Here is a 20,935-nt window from a genome sequence, read left to right on the forward strand (position 1 = left end):
GATAGGCGACTGAGCATTGACCTGCCTGGGAGGAGAGAGTGGAGCCACGGTCCGGAGGGACAGTCCATGGGGGGAACACAAAACAGTAGCTGGCTAGGGAATAATAATATACAAAAAAAAAAACCGAGACATCACGGAGAAAAAATGGCCTAGAGACTAGAACGAACTGGCAAGTGACTGAGGAGTGAAACCGGGTAATATAGTGAGCAACCTAATCAAGTGCAGCTGGTGATAAAGGAGTGAGGAACAGGTGAACGTGATTAGTGTTAATGGGCAAGAGACAGTAGGAAAGGTTGAGGGAGGCCAGAGCGGCCAAGCAAACCTGACAAATAATCTATTAACATATATATAGTATATTGACTGGGGCCCAGTTGTTCACTAGTAATCGGATTGGATTTCAGTTATCAGACTGTTCAAGTCCTGAAAAAAGGTTGTTCAAAATAAAAAAAAAAATTAAAGGATACTGAAATCAGATAACATTATGAAATCCAGCCTTGGATGTGATCTGGATCATACTTTTAGTGTGCATTCTTCAAAACATGTTAGTAGGAATGAGATAACCGATTTAAAAAAAATAATAATAATAATAATGATGATAATAAAATAAATCAGGATTATCTTGCCCCCAGCAGCAAGGTGGATCCGTCTCCTAAAAACTGAGCTTCAGAAAGCGGGTCTTTGTACACATGAAGACCTATGAGTGATTTATTTAATTTTGGACATTTGGTCTTTTTATGATTTAAAACACATTCTAAATATCTACAAATTTGTGAATAATGTATATTTGTTTGTTTTGTATTTATTTACTGTGGGTCAGATGATGGGTCTGACTGTCTTAAAAGAAAACCAAAAATGGAAGGGGATCTATTGTGTTACACTGTTGTTTGTCCAAATAAAAAAACCCAGGTAACACCACACATAGTTTACCTGTTGTTCTTTACATAGCTAGTTACCTACATTGTGATAAATAGTCCCATTCAGAGCAATGATCATCTGGATTTGGTACGCTTGAAGAGCTGTATCTGGTTCATGGTGATCCGATCCAATCCAGTGATGCACTGAAAAGCCAGCACAAAAATAATATGGACTACCTGACCCAGGACAGCAAAACATGGCATTCCAAATCCAGATCATTCTGATCCAGATTAAACCTTCTGAACAACTGGCCCCAGATGACTATTTTAGTTCTGTACCATAAAAATAATGTAATTTTAAAATTATCTTGCTTTTAACATAAGTGCAGTTTAAGTTGAGTCACAGGCCATCAACATTTAAGACGGCTTCATCTCTAATGGCAGCTGACAACTTTCAGTATATGTACAGTACAAACATACACAAACCACACACGCAAACACATAACTGTTAATGGATAGTCTTGTGTAACCAAACGATGGGCCGCTGGCTTAGAAGCAGCACTCAGAGCTATTCCCTGCTTTACATGGTGGCAATAATTATAGTGGTTGGATGAGCACAAACACACACACACACACTTTTCCATTCCTCATGGGAACTTTACATTGGCTTACACTGATTTCCTGGAGACTTACCCTCACCTTAACAATAACCACTACCTGCCTAAGCCCAACCTTAAACTAAGTCATCACTAAAATTCAATAATTTACATGGTGGTCTCCACAGTGTGAGCAACACCTGACACACACAACCAACTTGTCTGTTTGACAGCAGAGATTAGCAAGAAGAGGTGCAGCTAATGCCCAGTAAGGAGACATCCAGCATATTACCGAGAGAATCATGTGTGTCTCAGGAAGAGGGAAACCAAGCACCAGACTAAATTATCTGCATGTTATCCTGGTCCCACATACCTCAATCCTTTTTCAAGGATAATCACCTTTATTGGCGAAGTATGTTACTTACAAGGAATTTGTTTCTGGTACAGAACGGGGGGGTGGGGTAGAGACGACTGCTCTACCCACTGAACCACTGTCGCCTCCACCTCTGCCTTTTCTCCCCATTTCTCTTAATCAAATATGACGTGATGTATAAACATGGCAGTACCGATCAACCTGTTGATAAACAATGCTAATAAGGCAAATGGAAAATAATACATAGCTGGAAATAAATGTGTACCTGATAATTTACATATAAATTCAAAGACATCCACCAGTCTGCATACTGCACCATACACATAGATTTATAAGGTGTCAGACAGATGTTTCTGTCAGATCTGATGGCAGGGGATTAGCATAAAGCACTCTCATGGTTATTTGTGGTTTTGTTTGCCTTTTTAACCCAGAACACTGATCCACTCCTCCCGACTTAACTCAATTTTTCCCCCTCACCAAACCTTGAGAAATATACTGTATTTGTCTGATATGTTTACTGTCTGTGCAGGAGAGCAAAGGCATCTGCTTATCTGTCAATCCCTATGGCAAGTTTGTGTCCACAGAGTTTGTGCGCACATAATTTCTTTCACTTGAACTCAATGTGTGAGAAGTTTAGGTGGGGTGGATTCAAGTTATTAGTATATTTTGGTTTAGAATGGGTTGCATTTATTATGACATCATTTGTTGTTTGTTTTGGATCGCTTTTGCGTGGCAAAAGATCTAACAGTCCTCTTTTGCATTTGTAGTAGCAACAGGTACAGACAGGCTTCAAACTAAAGGGAAGCCTGATCGGTCTCTTCCAGGATGACAGTGCCCCCATCCATAGGGCACAAGGGGTCACTGAATGGTTTGATGAGTATGACCAATGTTTCACCTGTCTGTATGTTGCTAGGTCGTCTCTGTGACATCTGTTGACTCCCCTGGCCTTGCTGTAAAACTGGACAGTTTTTACTGCATTCCTTTTGCCACTGGTATACAGTATTATGAAAAAGTCATCTGCATCAAGAGGACATTTTATTTATTAGTCCGCAGTGAGCCAAGGTGATGCAGTGATGCAAATGATTCACTGATACCAAATCACTGCCCTGCATAAATAACAAAAAAGTGAATTATCAGTTTTAACACAGAATTGGTTTAAATTACCTGCGATGATATCAAAGACTGTCCTCTGACACCAGTACAAGCACTTGTACAAACAGACCTTCATGCCAAAAACAAAAAACCTACTTTTTTTAAAAACAATTAACAGTTTTTTTGTGTATGTAGCAGCGTTTCTTTATACACACACACACACACCAGATCTCAGGAAGCAAGAGTTTTGATGCCCTCATAATTTTTCATTTTTAAAATGAGACCTTGGCATCTGTATCATTAGTGTTTTGTGCTTTGGTTTAATGTAAAAATAGTCTAAGCTAAGCTTTTATTAAAAACACTTTCACTCAACACTTTCTTGTATCCCTTATTTTCTCTCTCTCTCTCTCTCTCTCTCTCTCTGCCTCTCTCTCTCTCTCTCTCTCTTTCTCTCTCAGATGACACGACATGGGTCCCTTTCTGTAGCAGTAGTAAGGGTTACACTGTCTTTGAATTCCTTGAATTTAAGGGGCACGGAGGCTGTAGATAATATTCAGGGCTTATAAAAGTAAATCTTTAGTCTAAAAATGGAGGGGGCTCATGTTTCTTGTACCAATAATGTCCCATTTGCAATATTCAGCAACTTGACTTTGACACAGTGGAACTTGAGCTACATTGTTGTTATAAAGTATACATGTAAATTGGCCTCTGAGTAGCTAACTGTGACAGGCACATTGATGCATTTCCATGTATGTGACTGTCCTCATCCTTCACTCCCTGATCAAAAGCTCACACGTCTGATCTGTAAAACTGACCCCAATGACTCAAAACAGAGGATCTAAATAAGTGATTTGGGAACTGTTCTCATTATAGTAAGAGTGTGCAGATGGAGGCATGTATATAGTAAACAGCAAATCTCGCAAACTTTCTCTCTCTCTCCCCGTCTCTGTCTTTCCATATTTTTTTGCTGCCTCCTGTGTTGCTATGGTAACAAGCTGTGCAGGAGCTGCGATTCACCAGACATCACACCCATCTCACTGAGCTCACTGGAAGAGAGGGAGAGCGAGGGAGACAGAGAGAAGAGGGGTGATGGGGCTTGATGTGTGTGTGTCTGCTGGAGGATATTCTTCACTGCTAACCAGGTGTCATCTAAAATCCAGGTGAAGAAATATTTGTGAGCCATAAACATTTTGATGCTGAACTGCTGTTATAAATTCAACATCTTTGACTGAACGAAGGTTACAACTGTATTCCTAAACTTGTACCCTAAAGGATTTCTCTTATCAGTACAGACAGACTTTACAAGCCAATGTTGTAAATATCACAAATATGGAAACATCACAATACCAATGATGTCAACCTGATGCTGTGTTTAATATGGGATTATATTTTTCTTTCTAGCTGAAAAATACTTTATCCTCATAATCCTCCTAGATGAAGTCTTTTGAAACTAATTACTCTTCCAGCTAGCCACACCAGGACTACATCGTCTACTTGTGCTGTCGTTATCTGATTGTTTTTTTATTGTAATGTTAAATATAACATCCTATACCTAAATGTTTGGTTCATATGATGCTTTCTGACCATTTTTGTTTATTAACTTAGTATTTGATAGCCTATGGTGAATGATAAATGGATCAGTCTCATGTAGCGTCACAAGCCCAGGAGATTTTGAAGGGGTGTTTATTCATAGTTAATAACCAACTTTGACTTTCAGGCACTGAGGAGCAGAATGACTCCTCACAGTCCTACAACACATAGACCAGGCTCTGCTTTGTGTTTCAGGTGTCTTTTAGACCTAAACAGCTTTTCTGTCCTCTGAGGTTGTAGCCTAAATACTGTATGTCTCTAGCAGCTGACTCCTGAATCAGTTAGTCTCTTTTCCTACTTCATCTAAATGTTGAATCATTCTTTACGGTCTCCACGTATCGGTCTTAGCTGTTGCATCCCGAGCGTCTCATTCTCTTCGGCACCACCATTTTAAAGATCTGACAGTGTATCAAGCAGCACTCAGATTTTAAGTGTAATTACAGCAGTTGTGGATTAACAAATGAATGTTGGGAGTACAGGTTATGATCTGTAGAATTATTTTGAAGTTAATTTAAACTTCAAAGCATCAACAAAACTGAAAGGTTAAATGGGCAAAAAAAAAAAAACTTTAGACCCACTCAGAGGCTTATACTGGACTTCTACTTTGTGGTCTTTAATTTGATAGGCTGCTATTTTTAATTGAGATGTCATATCTTTCCACTGAACTCTGATTCACTCTCTGCCTGACAACAGGGGCTCCTGCAGTGTTTACAGTGTGTTAGTTGCTTTTAGGCCTACGTAGCATGAGTGGGCAGTGGATTTAGAGAAGGGCTGAAAACACAACACTATTATTTGTCTTTTCTTCAGTACACCTTATGCATGAGAAAGATAATAATCACTCCATTTCCCAGGCTTTTGCAGCTCAGCTCACCATCATAGATTAACTCTTGTACAAGTCTCATGTTTTATCTATAAAGACCCCTGTTTTGATTTGAGAGATTAATATAGTCACCCACCACAGGCCTAATTGCTGATTATAGAGTAACATCTCACAACTTCATCATCTGTCAGGTGAAAACAGATGTCCACGCCGTGAGAAAAGGTGCATCATACTCATAACTCAGTTATAAACTTATAATGCAACACGGAGCCTCTCTTCTGCCAGCAGGAAACCTGACAGCACTCAGTCAAACACTCAGCTACACTGGATGGTAGGTCGTAACCTACCTGTGTCACCAACAGAGCATCTGTAGAGCCAGCAGACATGAATCATGCTGGCCTGCTTCGCACTGTCTGGTGTAGCGCTGCCCTCCATTACCATCACCTTTCTCTACTTCCATTAAAAATAACATTCATAACCTCTAGAGTCCCTGCGTCCTCATATCCTTTCAGCATAGCATGGACTGCACTGGGTGACATTTCCAAGCTAAAAAGCAAAAGAGTAAAACTGTTCCCGTTGCTGTCTTTTATGAAAAACAAATTATTTCATCCCAAAATTGACTAATTTTATATTTTTCCTGGAGAGTCATGAGCCATGCCATGTCTATTGTACTGTATACAGTGGTGTGAAAAAGTGTTTGCCCCCTTACTGATTTCTTATCTTTTTGCATGTTTGTCACACTGTAATGTTTCAGATTGTCAAACAAATTTATATATTAGTCAAAGATAACACAAGTCAACACATCATGCAGTTTTTAAATGAAGGTTTTTATTATTAAGGGAAAACAAAATCCAAAACTATATAGCCCTGTGTGAACAAGTGTTTGCCCCCCTGTCAAAACACTGGTTTATCGCACCTTGTTTGACGATCTGAAACATTACAGTGTGACAAACATGCAAAAAGATAAGAAATCAGTAAGGGGGCAAACACTTTTTCACACCACTGTATATAAATCAATACTACAACTATACGTGGGGGGCCTGCGTCAGTTCAGCGTTGATTGTTCAGTCCACCAGCCATTCTGGACTTTGATGGCCTGTCCAGTGTCTGTCTCTGGTTTTCAGTTGTGAATGTAATGATGTAACATGATGTTTTTTTTCCACTGCCAATTAATGTGGGCGCTTGGGTTGATACTAAACCTGGCTACCATTGCTATCTGTCAAAAGCTTGCTCGTGTTACAAATCGTTACATATTGAAGCCAATCACATCATTTGAGAGTTTCATAAAGTCACCCAGCACAGGCTTAATTGCTGATTATAGAGTAATACCCAGTGAGTCAAAGTTCTGCATGTTAAATATGGTCTGATTATGGTAGGTTATCCTCATTACCCTCATCTTAATTACAACCTTTACCAAAGATTATAAAAACTCAGTTCTTGTGATATTCTACAAGATAAGCAGATAATGAAGATTGTCATATTAATAAATAGAGCCAAACCATACATGAAAACTACCACCATGTTTCATTTATAAGGCCAAATGAAATAAAGCCCAATAAATAAAGCTTCACTTGGGAATAGTAAATGATCAATTAAGCAGAATCTGTAGCTCAGCAGAACATAATACAGAGGGCACATACTAAATAGTACAACTTTGCATAACGGCCCTGGTCTTCTCCTCCACCCCTCTGCAGATGACCTCCTCAGCAGTCAGACAGCATGGGAGACTCAGTTTAACATTATTCAACAGTGATAACATCAGTCAGACTAATGTCTGAGAGAAAACTCAATGTCCCAATCCCAAACGAGATAAAGTCCAGCTCATCTCTTTAGTTACCAACAACCTTCCCTGAATAATTTTAATGGGCCGGCCATGAATATCTGTCTGATCGGCTGCTCTTCCTTCTTGTGTCTGAGGCTTCTTCAAGGTTAAAGCACTCTATAATAGCAGACTAGAGAACACACAGTGAGAAAAATTATCATTGCTTTCTATTCTTGAATAGATAGGATTGAGAAGGTCAACAAGTCTTTGGCTGTAAGGTTTATGCATACAGTTGTTTGGTTTGTTTATGATCCTACAATATGTGTCTGGATTTATATAACTGCCAATTTTGTGCAGATTTAACACTTCATTATACTGCTGGTAGGGTTTTACTGTTTTACTAACATGCAGGAAGAGCCGAATTCTGAAGAGACAAGGAACAGTTAATAAAATACTGAGGTTGAGTTGTATTTCATCTCTTGGCCGGCTTTTTACTCCTGTTTCTTAAATTGAGCCCCTTTTCTGTGCTATTCACACTAAAGAAAAAAATACTCTCTAAATATACAGTCAGTACAGAAAGTATTCAGATCCTTTCATGTTTTCCGCATTTTATGTTTGACTCATGTTAAAACGAAGTCAATTTTTTTCTCATCAACCTACACACAATACTCTACAGTGAACAGGTGAAAGGTTTTTGGAGTGTTCTGTAAATTTATTAAAAACAAAAGAGGAGAATATCCCATTCACATAAGTATTCAGACCCTTTGTTATGACACTTTAAATTGAGCTGTGGTGCATCCTCCTGTATAGGGTCTCATAGTGGGTGGTGTATGTCTGAGGGAAAACAGCCATGAGGTCGAGAGAACTGTCCACAGACCTGTGAGACAGGATTGTGTTTAGACACTGATTTGGGGAAGGATACAAGAATATTTCTGCAGCATTGCAAGTGTCCAGAGCATGGTAGCCTCCATTATTCTTAAATGGGAGAGATTTGGAACCACAACCAGTCTTCATCGATGTGGCCACCCAGACAAACTGAGTAATTGGGGTCAGACCAGTAACCAAGAACCCCAGGGTCCCTATGAGGGAGATTCTGAGTTATTTTCTGGAGATGGAGAACCTTACAGAAGGACAACCATCAGTGTAGCACTCCACCAATCAGGCCTCTGTGGTCAAGTGGCCAGACAGAAGCCATTCCTCACTAAAAGACGCATGACAGCTCTCTGGGAGTTTGCCAAAAGGCAACTGAAGGACTCTCCGACCATGTGAAGCAAAATCCTCTGTTCTGATTAAACAAAGACTGAACTGTTTTGGCCACAATTCCCAACAGTGTGTGTGGAGAAAACCAGGCACTGAGCATCACCTCACTAATACCATCTCTACAGTCAAACACGGTGGTGGCAGCATCATGGTGCAAGGATGTTTATCTGCATCTGGGACTGGGAGACTAGTCAGTATAGAGGGAAGGATGCAGAAAAATATAGAGCAATTCTGAATGAAAACCTTGTCCATAGTGCTCAGGATGGGCCAAGGTTTACATTTCAACAAGATGGTGGCCTGAAGCACCCTGCCAAGAAAACATAGGAGTGGCTTCAGGAAAGCTGGGACAGTCCTGGAGTGGCCCAGCCAGAGTCTGGACCTGAACCCAACAGAACATCTCTGGACAGACATGAAAATAGCTGTGCACCGACACTCCACCTCCAACCTGGCTGACCTTGAATGATTCTGCCAAGAAGAATGGAAGAAATCTCCAAAAGAAAGATGCCAAGCTTGTATTTTCATTCCCAAAAAGAGTTGAGGCTGTTGTTACCAAAGGTGCTTTAACAATATACTAAGTGAAGGGTCTGAATACTTATGTAAATGGGACATTTCAGTCTTTTATTTTTAAAACATTTTCAAAACAATTGAAAAACCTGTTTTCACTTTATCATTGTGTTGCATGTAGATTGAGGAAAAACTTGATCCATGATCTGAAACATCAAAACTTGAAAGGGTCTGAAAACTTTCTGTATCGACTATATCTAACAAAACATCCAGCAGATTCAAATTCTCCATATCCACATCTTTTGCTTCACTGGGGGCCTGCCATTTCTCAGCGGTATCACAGTTCATATTTCTCAATTACCTTTGCCTGCTTCCAAGTCAGGAGCTAAATTAAGGGCCAATTTATTTCCTGTTCAGGCACCTCAACAGATACCAGGGTAATTCTTTACATAACCTTCCAAATGTGTGATGGATGGAAAAACCTGTATATCAAAGAGGAGAAGGGGGAAAAAAAAGAGGCTGAAGAGGTGCTGCTGATTATGGAAATACAGAGATACAAATGTAAGCAGTTGGAGAGAACAAAGAAGACAGAGCAAACATCAGTGGTTATTGTGTCAACTCATTACCTGTGTTAATTACTTGTGTCAACTTGACACCAGGGTAAAAAATAAAGTATGGTCAATAATAATAATGTTCACTACATTAGGATTTCTCAAAAATGTAACAGAAGAACAATGGTCCTTGTGTATTGCTATAAAAATAACTATCAAAAGGATTATTTTTCTGCACATCCGCATGTATGTACAGTGGGTACAGAAAGTATTCAGACCCCCTTAAATTTTTCACTCTTTATATTGCAGCCATATGCTAAAATCATTTAAGTTCATTTTTTTTCCCTCATGAATGTACACACAGCACCCCATATTGACAGAAAAACACAGAATTTGACATTTTTGCAGATTAAAAAAGAAAAACTGAAATATCACATGGTCATAAGTATTCAGACCCTTTGCTGTGACACTCATATATTTAACTTAGGTGCTGTCCATTTCTTCTGATCATCCCTGAGATGGTTCTACACCTTCATTTGAGTCCAGCTGTGTTTGATGATACTGACTGGACATGATTAGGAAAGCCACACACCTGTCTATATAAGACCCTACAGCTCACAGTGCATGTCAGAGCACATGAGAATCATGAGGTCAAAGAACTGCCTGAAGAGGTCAGAGACAGAATTGTGGCAAGGCACAGATCTGGCCAAGGTTACAAAAAAATTTCTGCTGCACTTAAGGTTCCTAAGAGCACAGTGGCCTCCATGTGCATGCGTGTGTATTTGAGCATGCTAAGCCGCTGGGCTGACGTAACACTCAGTTTAATCCCACAGTGTAAATCTCAGAAAGAAAGCAGCAAAATGCCAGAGTGAGAGCTCACGACAGGCTATCCGTGCAAACAGTACAGTTTGTTTGTACAAACACAGAGATTCGTAAACATGCACAAATTCACAGAAGAGCAGACATATTTACTCTGGATACCCTTTCCACCTCCCTTCCCCACTGCCACTGTCCGTCTCCCCTCCTATCCTCTCTAATTCCCAACACTTCTCCCATCTGAGTGCTGTAAGAGGATAAGGCCATTCCCTGGTAGAAAAATAAGAGGGTGAATGTGCGTGTGTGTGCATACAAATGCATTTTCTTGGATGTTGCACATTGGTCAGCCAATGTGCAACTGCGTACAGGTGTGTACATGTGTAAAAGCGCACGTCTGTCCTACAGATGCAAAACCTCTTAATTCCCTGTCAAGAGACTCACAGGTGGAAAGCCATAATTCCTGTGTGTTCTACTTTTGTGTTTGAATTTCTCAATATTTTTCTCCTCTCAACACCAGCAATCATGAATCAGCATTCTCTCAGTGGAAACAAAAAGATGTAGGAGATCAGCAGCAGCACTTTTTTCAAATCAGCCACTCATATGCTCTTTGAAAGATGTTTCGCTATCAAATACTATCTGCTCTCTGCCTGTTAGAGTACGCAGAAGGATGGCTAGTATAGAACCAGAAGGAAATGCCATCGTCTATCGTTTGAAGGTTGTATGATTGATGGAAATTCACATTCATGGCACAATATTTCCTTATTCCTTAAATGTGACATTTAAACCAGAAATACTGTGGAAACACCACCATTTAAAATGTCACTTCGGTGTGATGCTTAATCCCTGATGTTTCCACACACGACTTTATCATAAAATACTTGACAAGAATAAATACCCCGACTGTTATGAGGGACTGCTGTCATTTTCTGAGTAAAATCCTATAATAGGATCTTCTTGTGTCTTTGAAAGCAGCTATGATTTGAGAGACAAATTTTTATACTGTGAGGGGGTGCAGATTCCCTCTTGTGTGCAAATTGCAGTTTTTGGACTATTTCCACATTTATTTTGCCGTCTGAGTCTCTCTTTAACGAGGAAAAAACACTGTGAGCAACAGGAAAGCCGTGGTCGTGGATATTACTGCTAAAAGTCTTTCTACTCAGCTCAAACAAACACTGATGAGCAGACACTCCTCTCAGGTTGAACAGAGAGACCAGAAACAAAACAATGAAAACGCAGACAGGAAGAAAGAGAAATAAAGTCTTAGAAGGGGTAAAACAAAAAAACAGGTAGTGACAGAGAAACAGGGAAAGACCTGCATGTCGAATAAAGAATTTTTTGAGATTGGGTAGTTTCGGTTCACCAGTCATTTGATCAGCTGTCTTCACCAAAACTGTCAGCAGAAAATGAAAGTCAAGGTAGTTTCAAACGTGAAGGCATAAACCAGCCGACAGTTTTCTGATGCATTTGACACAGAGGAAGAAAGAGATCCAAGGTACGTTATTCACAAGTTTCTACCTTTATCAAATTGATGAAAAGGGGGTTTAGTGTTGTACAACAAACTGTCTAACAATAACTTTCTAAAAAATAAATAAAAATAAAAATCTAATATCAATTGTAATGAAAGGTGATGGCCCTGACATATTTCTACACATTTTGTTTTGAATCTTTTTATATAAGGTAAAGATTTAGTTAAAGTCAGGTTAAGATTTTGGTCATGGTTGGCATTAGCCTAAAGGCCAGCCATTTTCTATATTAACAGTTTTTAAAAACAGTCCCCATGCAGAGATTAAAACCAACAATGAATGGACTCTGCTTTCAGTTAATGCCTACTAGTCTCTTAGTCCTGGATTAGCTTCTTCCTCTGTACCAGAGACCTCCACTGTGGCTCAAAAATGAGTAAAAACACATGAGGGAACCACACCACTGCACTGGGTGACATTTCCAAGCTAAACCACGGTCTAGGTTCACAGACACTGCAGTGAGCACACAGTCGGTTTTAGAGGGATTTGAGGAAAATGTCCAAATCATAGAAAATCACTTGCTTTATTATTTAAATGTCTTAAAATCACAAAATTACCCAGTTCTGTAGCAAAGTCAATTTGTCTCCAAATATGAAAAGTACATGTCAAGAACACGTTTTATTCCAGAAAAAGCACTGGATTACATGTGTAAAGAGAGACGGCATGAAGTTACGGAGGGTAGTTAAATGAATGTTTAAGTACATGACATCAATCAGACATTTGTTTTCTGCAAAAATCACACCAGTAAAATCTGAGAATTTACAAAAAATGTGGGAGAGATTAGTAATTCAGCTTAAAAAAAAATCTAAACATTCCCTTAAAAGGCAGAGATGTATTCAACCTATTCAAACTACTGGGAACTAAGAACAAGCTCCATCTTCACACAGCTATCCAATGTTAAATTTTAAACATTTTGACTGTTTGTTCACATTTCAGTAGCAGTGTTAAGTGTTAAGTGTGTGTGTGTGTGTGTGTGTGTGTGTGTGTGTGTGTGTGTGTGTGTGTGTGTGTGTGTCCGCGTGCAGTCAGCTGAAGTGTCTCCCACTGTGAACCAAACCCAGAGAGAAGCCACAGACCATTTACTAATCTCACAACCTTTACACATGAGACCACAACATTTGTTGGCAAATAAACAGTGAAGATACATAATCACACATTCTCACATGTGCTAATACACATGAAAAACAAATTTCTCTCCCGCTTTCATCCATCCATCCATCCACTTCCTTATGCATACTTTTGATCACAAAGCAGGCTTTTATTGCAAAGCTAAAAAACAAAAGAGCAAAAGTAATTTCAATCATTTCAACAAATTGAAAACCTGTTTTAGTTGGGGCTAGATTAACGTAATACTAGCTAACATGACGCAGCCCCATATCCACTCTCAGACTAGAGTAAGCTTTGTGTATGTACAGTGGGTACGGAAAGTATTCAGACCCCCTTAAATTTTTCACTCTTTCTTATATTGCAGCCATATGCTAAAATCATTTAAGTTCATTTTTTTTCCTCATTAATGTACACACAGCACCCCATATTGACAGAAAAACACAGAATTTTTGACATTTTTGCAGATTTATTAAATCTCAGGGATGATCAGCAGAAATGGACAGCACCTAAGTTAAATATATGAGTGTCACAGCAAAGGGTCTGAATACTTATGACCATGTGATATTTCAGTTTTTCTTTTTTAATAAATCTGCAAAGATTCTGTGTTTTTCTGTCAATATGGGGTGCTGTGTGTACATTAATGAGGAAAAAAATGAACTTAAATGATTTTAGCATATGGCTGCAATATAACAAAGAGTGAAAAATTTAAGGGGGTCTGAATACTTTCCGTACCCACTGTACATACTGTATGTGTGAGCATCAAGACTGTGTTAGTGTGCACCTGTGTTTGCAACTGCAGATACATAACGCAGCAGTGTTGTGCAAATTATGCTCCTACTGTGAGCAATTTGATTTTCATGTCTGACAAGACATCTTATTACCATGATATACGAATGCCACACACACACACACACTAAAACTGTTATCTCTTCCTTCAACTGCCAATCTCCTCTCTTCAATCCTCTATTTGCCTTTTCTCTCTTTTGCATCTGTACTTCCCCTCCTTATTTTGTCTTCGATCTCCTCTCACTACCATGAAGGTGTACAGTGAGCTCCTGTGATGCATCTCAATTTGCTCAGATATTTTACCACGAGATTCAGTTGAACCCTTTCTAGCAAATTTCCCTCAATTTAAAACCACAAGAAAGCGTGGCCTTAACACACAGGTGTGGTGTGAAGTGGGACGCTGCAGGGGCCCAACCTCTGATAAATGATCCGTTCTCACACCTCCTGTTTTTACACTACACAGTCAGCTGGATTCAGGGAGGGACACTGTGACAGAAACTGAAAGAAAAATGAGATCAAGTCACAAATGAAAGAAAAAATATGGTAAAAGAACAGAGCAAAGTATATGGGGAAGGAGAATGTAAAAGATGAGTGAAGTGGGATTACAGGAGATCAGCTCTGAACTGAATTTCACACAAAAATAGTCCATTAGCATTGTTAATAAGTGCTCTGAATGTCTTTAATGATTCTCTTAATATGTATTCTGTAGCAACAGAAAAGCCTGACATACTGTACACATTCTCTGACAGTCTCACACACAAATAGTCATTCACATATAACACATGCACATTCTCCATATACAGTATCTCCCCAGCTGCTATGCTGGATTCATCCAAATATGGTAGGGAATATTTCCATGGCAACAGCAGGCAGAATGGGTGCAGATTTGTGGGATGATCTCCAGAGAAACTCTGCTTTTGGACTTTAGATTCTAACTATTACGTTTCAGCTCACTCAACAGTATATAAAGGTCTTCAGCACAGACAGAACATGAGCCTATAAAGAAAACAGACAATTCAGCCTCAGCGGAGCAACTACGCTTCAACTGGAAGGTTACAAAACTTGCACAAATTGCTTTATGCTGTTGTAAAATTGGGAATTGAACCTTTTAACAAATGTTTTAAACCATTTTGTTCAGTACAGAAAATGTTTCCCTGAAGTCTGCTGCAGAACTCACAAGTCGCAAAATATAGCCACTGACACAGTAAATAACATGGATAGAGTGCAGCAACAGGCAGAGAGCAGATAGCGTTTGATAGCAAAACATCTTTCAAACTGGAACGACCGACCAGAAAATACAGTTATGTTGCCATGAAGCCGACCATCTGATAAGATCTCACTTGGATGGACATTTATGGAGTGCATTTTGTGTGAGCATGTGCATAAGAAGGTATTTCTGCTGCCTGCCCCAGTGAGACACACATCTATCCAAACAGTCACTCCTCTAACATTCTGTAGATTGTAGATTTATCTGGTACAGTGTATAAACACACATACATGCTGCAACGATTCTTAAATACATCATTGAGAGGATTCAAGTCCGACAGCATTTGTTCATGTTTGCAACAGGAAGCATCACCAAAAACTGTTTGGCCTAATTCAATATGTACTACGGGTTTAGTTTGGAGGTTTGGCTGCAAAATATGGGTACAGGGACTATGAAGTGTTGGCAACATTTATGAACACATTTTACTGAACATGTCGTTAACAAGACTTTATCTGAATTTACAAAAGCAGACGATGTTTCACTTGAAGGCAGATAAGAGGCTGATTTCAGAGTCAGAGAAACACTATACTATACATGTGTGTACAAGAGTGTGTGTCTCATGTGGCTATAGATATTTATCTCAGCCCAGTTAATCACTAATGGGTCTGTAGCCTGCTGGCACCATGAGGAATTATAGGACAGAAGCAATCAATTTTTTCAGACTGTGTGTGCATGGTAACATCCACATTGTGGGGAATGACAGCTGTTTACACACACATATTGTGGGGACTCAGCCTTCTTCATGGGGAATAAATTTTGGTCCCCAACTTCTAAATTATTACATTTTCAGATGATGACTTGGTTCAAGGTCAGAGTAAGGCTTATGCAAGTAGGGGTTATGGTTAAGGTAAGTCTCCAGGACATAAATAAGTCAATGTAAAGTCCCCATGTGGAGTGAAAACAAATGTTTGAGCATGCAACATGGTTCTCGTGGGATTTGATAGTTAGCCCCGGGACCTGATGTGGGTTTTTAGGGTTATTTCTAGAAGAACAATAAAAACTCCTCATGTCACTCTGAAGCCATCACTGCACTACAGAATCTTGAGTTTATGCATTACATTATTAATATAGCTCTATGTTAATTTTATCATCACCGTTATCAACTTCAGGCCAATGTATGCTGCTTGAACATTAAATGACAAAGCTGTACAACACAAGATTATATTTACTGAACAGTCATGGGCAAATACAACTACAGGTATAGTTTGTCATGAAGGAGCTAAACTTAAAAGTAGCAATGACTTGGAATCTGAGGAAAACATTTAAGGGTAAAAAGCAAAGAGGCTGATACTATTGTCTACAATAATGTTACATACATCGACGTTTTATCAGGAGCAGTGTGGTGAAGCCATGTCAGTCTAATGGCAGAAGTGGGTTGTTGCATCAGTCAGAAAGGGGTACACGTATGTGTGTTTCTCACAATGAGAGGATGGAAGATACATCACTGTCATAAAAATCTACTTATAAACTGAGGATCAAATCAGACAGTGACCCCAACAATGTTAGAGGCAGTCCACAGACAGACTTACATTACAGAGGATCAGTGTTCACATTAAATTGTTGTATATCGTGCAGCTCGAAGCCTGCCTCAAAGATCTAGACATTGTGGTATTTCATGTTGTTCTATTGAAGACCAGTTAACTGCCCTAGGCAATGGATTAATCAGCTTAATCATAATCTGTGTGGTCTTGTGGTAATGCAATTAACCTGGTGTTAAATGTGTGTCTGCCCGACTGGACTAATAAGAAGTTCACACCACAGGCCTCCAGTGAGGGCACCCACCTGTGACCACCTCCAATTTACAACTACGGTCAGTTTAGGATGCTGATGCTAATGAAGGCTGATATTCATATTAACCCACCTAATCAAAACAGACTGGCAAGAGGCAGAGATTATTAGACATACTGCAAAAAAAAGAAAAAAAAAGTTACATGCCAGTAAGCTGTATATTCAGCCTTAGACTGTACTATGGGTGTCAAAATGGTGTTACACAATTTAAAAGCAACTTCTGGAACAAGTGGATTTAATTTGGGAACAAGTTCCGTCAGGTAACAACTTCACAGACTGAATACCAAATAACACTAGTGAGTTAAAGTTGTTAAAATTTTAATTCTTTCTGGTGTAACAAGTCCCACAACTGCTCTACTTCTTTTTCCATATTTACTAGTAAAAATTTTTTTTCCTTTTGTCACCCATCCATCCATCTTCTATACCGCTTATTCCTGAATAAGGCCACAGGGCTGGAGCCAATCCCAACTGACACTGGGCCAGAGGCAGTCCAGGGCTGACATACTGTATAGACAAACAACCACACACACACACTCACTCCTACGGACAATTTAGAGTCGCCAATCAACCTAAGCTGCATATCTTTGGACTGTGGGAGGAAGTCAGAGTACCTGAAGAGAACCCACACAGGCACAGGGAGAATATGCAAACTCCACTCAGAAAAGCACCGGGTTGGCCTGGGCTCAAACCCAGAACCTTCCTGCTGTGAAGTGACAGCGCTAACCCCCGTCCCTCTTGTCATTCCATTCGTGAGTTGCAGTTTTTCAGTGCAAAACAGTCATTGTTCCATCTACTGTTGTCCTGGGGAGCTGTGGGAAATCCATGTGCTACACCAGCTGCTTCTGTTTTATCTGACAGCAATGAACTTGAATAAAAGAGTGTAAAGTGATGGAGCCTCCCGTTACCCTCCAGATCCCACTGCTCTCCACGCAGGCGCTCCAGCCAAAGAAACAATGACAAACTAGAGAATCCTCACAAGCTTCCAGCTGGCCAACGCCGCCACCTCGACTTACTGTAATGCACAAAATGACTTTTTGTTCCTGCCTACGTGATTTCTCTACGTTTTATCACTCTCTTTGCTTCCACTTTAATCTGTTACATAATAACAGGATATACAACACAATTACTGTGGTTTAAGACTTTACCTCGGTCTCTACAGGATGATGAAGATGACGATGATGTAGATGAAGATGAGTATGATGACAGTGAGCGCCATGGTGGAGATGTCAACTGGTAGAATAGAATTGAACACAATTATATATGCGGGATTTTAATGGTAATCACATGATAATGTTACAAAATCTATTCTGATCTCTGCACATAGGTGCTAAACTCATTCACCTTATGTTAATTACTCAGTTGGCATGGCAACCAAACCAAGAGGTCTAGAAACCACATTCGTATACATACATACACACACACACACACACAAACCTGATTGGAAGGTTATTTTTACAAGTGAATTGTGGGAGGAATTCATCAAAGTGAGAACAACCACCTCCAAAATTCAAAACAGCATGTGTGTCTCTGTGAAGGGCAACCATGTCTCCTGCTGTAAAGAATAGATACAAGTTCTATTTTGGTAGCATTTAACACCATTGAGGGTGCTTCTGTGTTTGTCATCCACTGACTACTGCTCCACCATTGTACATACAGTAGGCTGGGAAAGACAGAAGGTTCTTGGTTCGAAATAAACTAGTTCAACTGATGTCTAAATTAAAAAATTATGCTGATGGCTCAGTAGTAATGTCAAGCTCTGGCTACTACTTTGATGACCACACATGGGTTTTCTGCAGGTGTTTAGAGCAGAAGCAAGCCACTCCCTCTTAATTAAAGACTTCTTCTACAAGCATCCGAAAAAATAAATAGAGTCATGTAGTAATTACATTGATCACAATAAATGCAATATCTGTATTTGTCAAATTCAGTTCAGCTAATAACAGTGACTGGTCTATTAGGGTTGTTCTTCTCCTTAATCGTCATTAGCATAAACAATGAGTCACAAAATTAAAAAATAACATTTGTCAAGAAGGCAGACTCTACAATCAGTCACAGTTATCTGGGGATGTGTATGGAATAACTCAAAGCATGGCAGAAGGCAGCCAGCACCGCTGCTCCAACACCAGGTTGAAGCAACTAGGAAGTTTGATAATCACCACCAGGATAAATGTGTTATACAAAGAACTGGATTGCATTTAGTTTGGAGTACCTACGGGGCTCCTATTTTAACATTAATAGCTCTGTGTTTATAATCCTCAATGGCTCTCCAAGAGCACAGAGCTGCAACGCTGCCTCTACACCTGCCCTCTTAAACATCCAGTGGCTGAAATACCCAGTGGATCACACAGTTTGAACACAGCTGCTGGGCTACTGAACACAGACTGCATCTGATTTTTACAGCTTCAGTCATATTCAAAACCTAAAGACTATCCAATTTTGCACAGGCACAGAGTAAAGAGGAAAGCAATGATCTACCTTGATCATTTCAGCAATTATTTCGCAGGACATACAGGAAGAGACCAATTTCTCAGGAGAAATGCTGTGCAGCCCAAATAAACAACAGAAACTTAGCTTTGTGGCTCCACTGACCTGCCGATGAGAAGGAACTCTCCTACCAGCTCCTGGCGTCTCATGGCCATGAGGATGTTACGGACAGTCATGCCTTCACAGAAACATGCCACCACTCTGGCTTTGGGTAGGTGGGCCCGCAGTCTTTCCAGCAGCCGGTCAAAGCTCTGCTCTCCAGCATTGCTCCAGATTTTGCCTGAACAGAACATGTGAGACAAATGAAAGTTTCTTTTTGTGTGTCATTTTCTCTATTTCATTATTGTACTCAATTGTCAGCCACCTGACACCCACAGTATGAAACTGCAAACTGTATAATAACTGTATGTCTTTTTGTTTATCAGATGTCAGTAAATTTAAATGGCAGTAAACTTTATTTTAACTGCTGACACCAGGGTGTCTGTGCTTCATGAAATGTAAGAGATTTAAGCGTTGCTTTTTGCCATCTGTGTTGATGGTAGATGGTAAACCCTTACACTAAACTATACACACATAAATTCACTATAAATGTCTGTAGTATAGAAGATCTGACCACTGACAGATGAAAAACATCTAGTTACAATGGTATCTAACAGTATGTCGGGTATATTAGGTAGCAAGAAAACATTCAGTCCTCGAAGTTGATGTGTTGGAAGCAGGAAAGACAGACAAGCGTAAGGACCTGAGTGACTGACAAGGAGCAAACTGTGATGTCTGACGACTGGGTCAGATCATCTCCCACACTGCAGGTCTTGGTGGGTGTTCTCGGTCTGCAGTGGTTAGTACCTACCTACAGTGTCTAAGAAAGAACAAACAGTGAACCAACGCCCAAGGCTCACTGATGATGTTGATCTACTGTAAATTAAACTTTTAAATGTCATTCATCCTTCTTAAAAGATTCAATTTTATTTGAATCTTTGTTAAAATGGTTGAAAATGAGAAACACTGGTCTCTATGAAGAGAAACATTCAGCAGCTGTAGTGATGATATCACACCTAGAGCGGGGAGGCTGCACTCGTCCTCATGGCCACAGTTTTCACTCCTTTTACAAAAGGTTTTTCACTCAATGGTCAACACATTTGTGCTATTCCTGGCAGTAGAACTATGGAAGCAAACAGATGATGCACAGTGCTGACCAACTGCCACACTGACTCCTGTGTATACAGTATTAAGCAGGTGGTCATAATGTTGTGGCTGATTGATGTATAGTTTACTATGGTTGTGTTAACCAGTCTCTTACCAGAGTGGGCGATACAGATGCCCTCTTTGGCTGCCATGTCTTTGAACGCTTCCATCCCACTTTCCCCATAGTTTCCTAAAAAAAAATCACAAAGGGTAATGGTAAGGGGTGTTTAATACATAAAGTAGGAAAATAAACATCACAGCAGACAATGATTCATTAAATTGAGAAAGGAAATCTTCTGTCATGAATTGTGTAATTCTCCCCATTAAACAATCTTTGGTGGGTTAATACAACTGTCACAAGACCTGATCCCTTTGTATTGCCACAAACATGCCCACTGCAGTAACTCGACTGCTACTGTACTCATAAAAACTCAAATTGGTGTCAGAAGGCGTCTCCACACCGTGGAAACCATTTCTTTGCCAGAGAAAGTGGGTGACCTGAAATTTATGCTAATGAAGGGTTGTACACACTGGTAAAGAATACGATAGGATTCCCCTCCTTCATTTTTTTGTCCTCTCC

General features: G+C 39.8%; 1 protein-coding gene across 7 annotated transcripts in view; it reads right to left on the reverse strand.

Moving 5' to 3' along the window:
• Positions 1-20,935, reverse strand: part of grm5b (glutamate receptor, metabotropic 5b) — a 76,457-nt gene that overhangs the window by 34,956 nt on the left and 20,566 nt on the right. For all 7 annotated transcript variants that reach the window (XM_020619996.1, XM_020619991.1, XM_020619995.1 and 4 more), the window contains 2 exons: positions 20,471-20,545; positions 19,276-19,450 (listed from right to left, as the gene is read on the reverse strand). In XM_020619996.1, the coding sequence (XP_020475652.1) occupies positions 19,276-19,450; positions 20,471-20,545 (250 nt within the window). The remainder of the gene's footprint in view (positions 1-19,275; positions 19,451-20,470; positions 20,546-20,935) is intronic.

The sequence above is a fragment of the Monopterus albus genome, unplaced genomic scaffold, assembly GCF_001952655.1.
Source record: "Monopterus albus unplaced genomic scaffold, M_albus_1.0 scaffold229.1, whole genome shotgun sequence".
Lineage (NCBI taxonomy): Eukaryota > Metazoa > Chordata > Actinopteri > Synbranchiformes > Synbranchidae > Monopterus > Monopterus albus.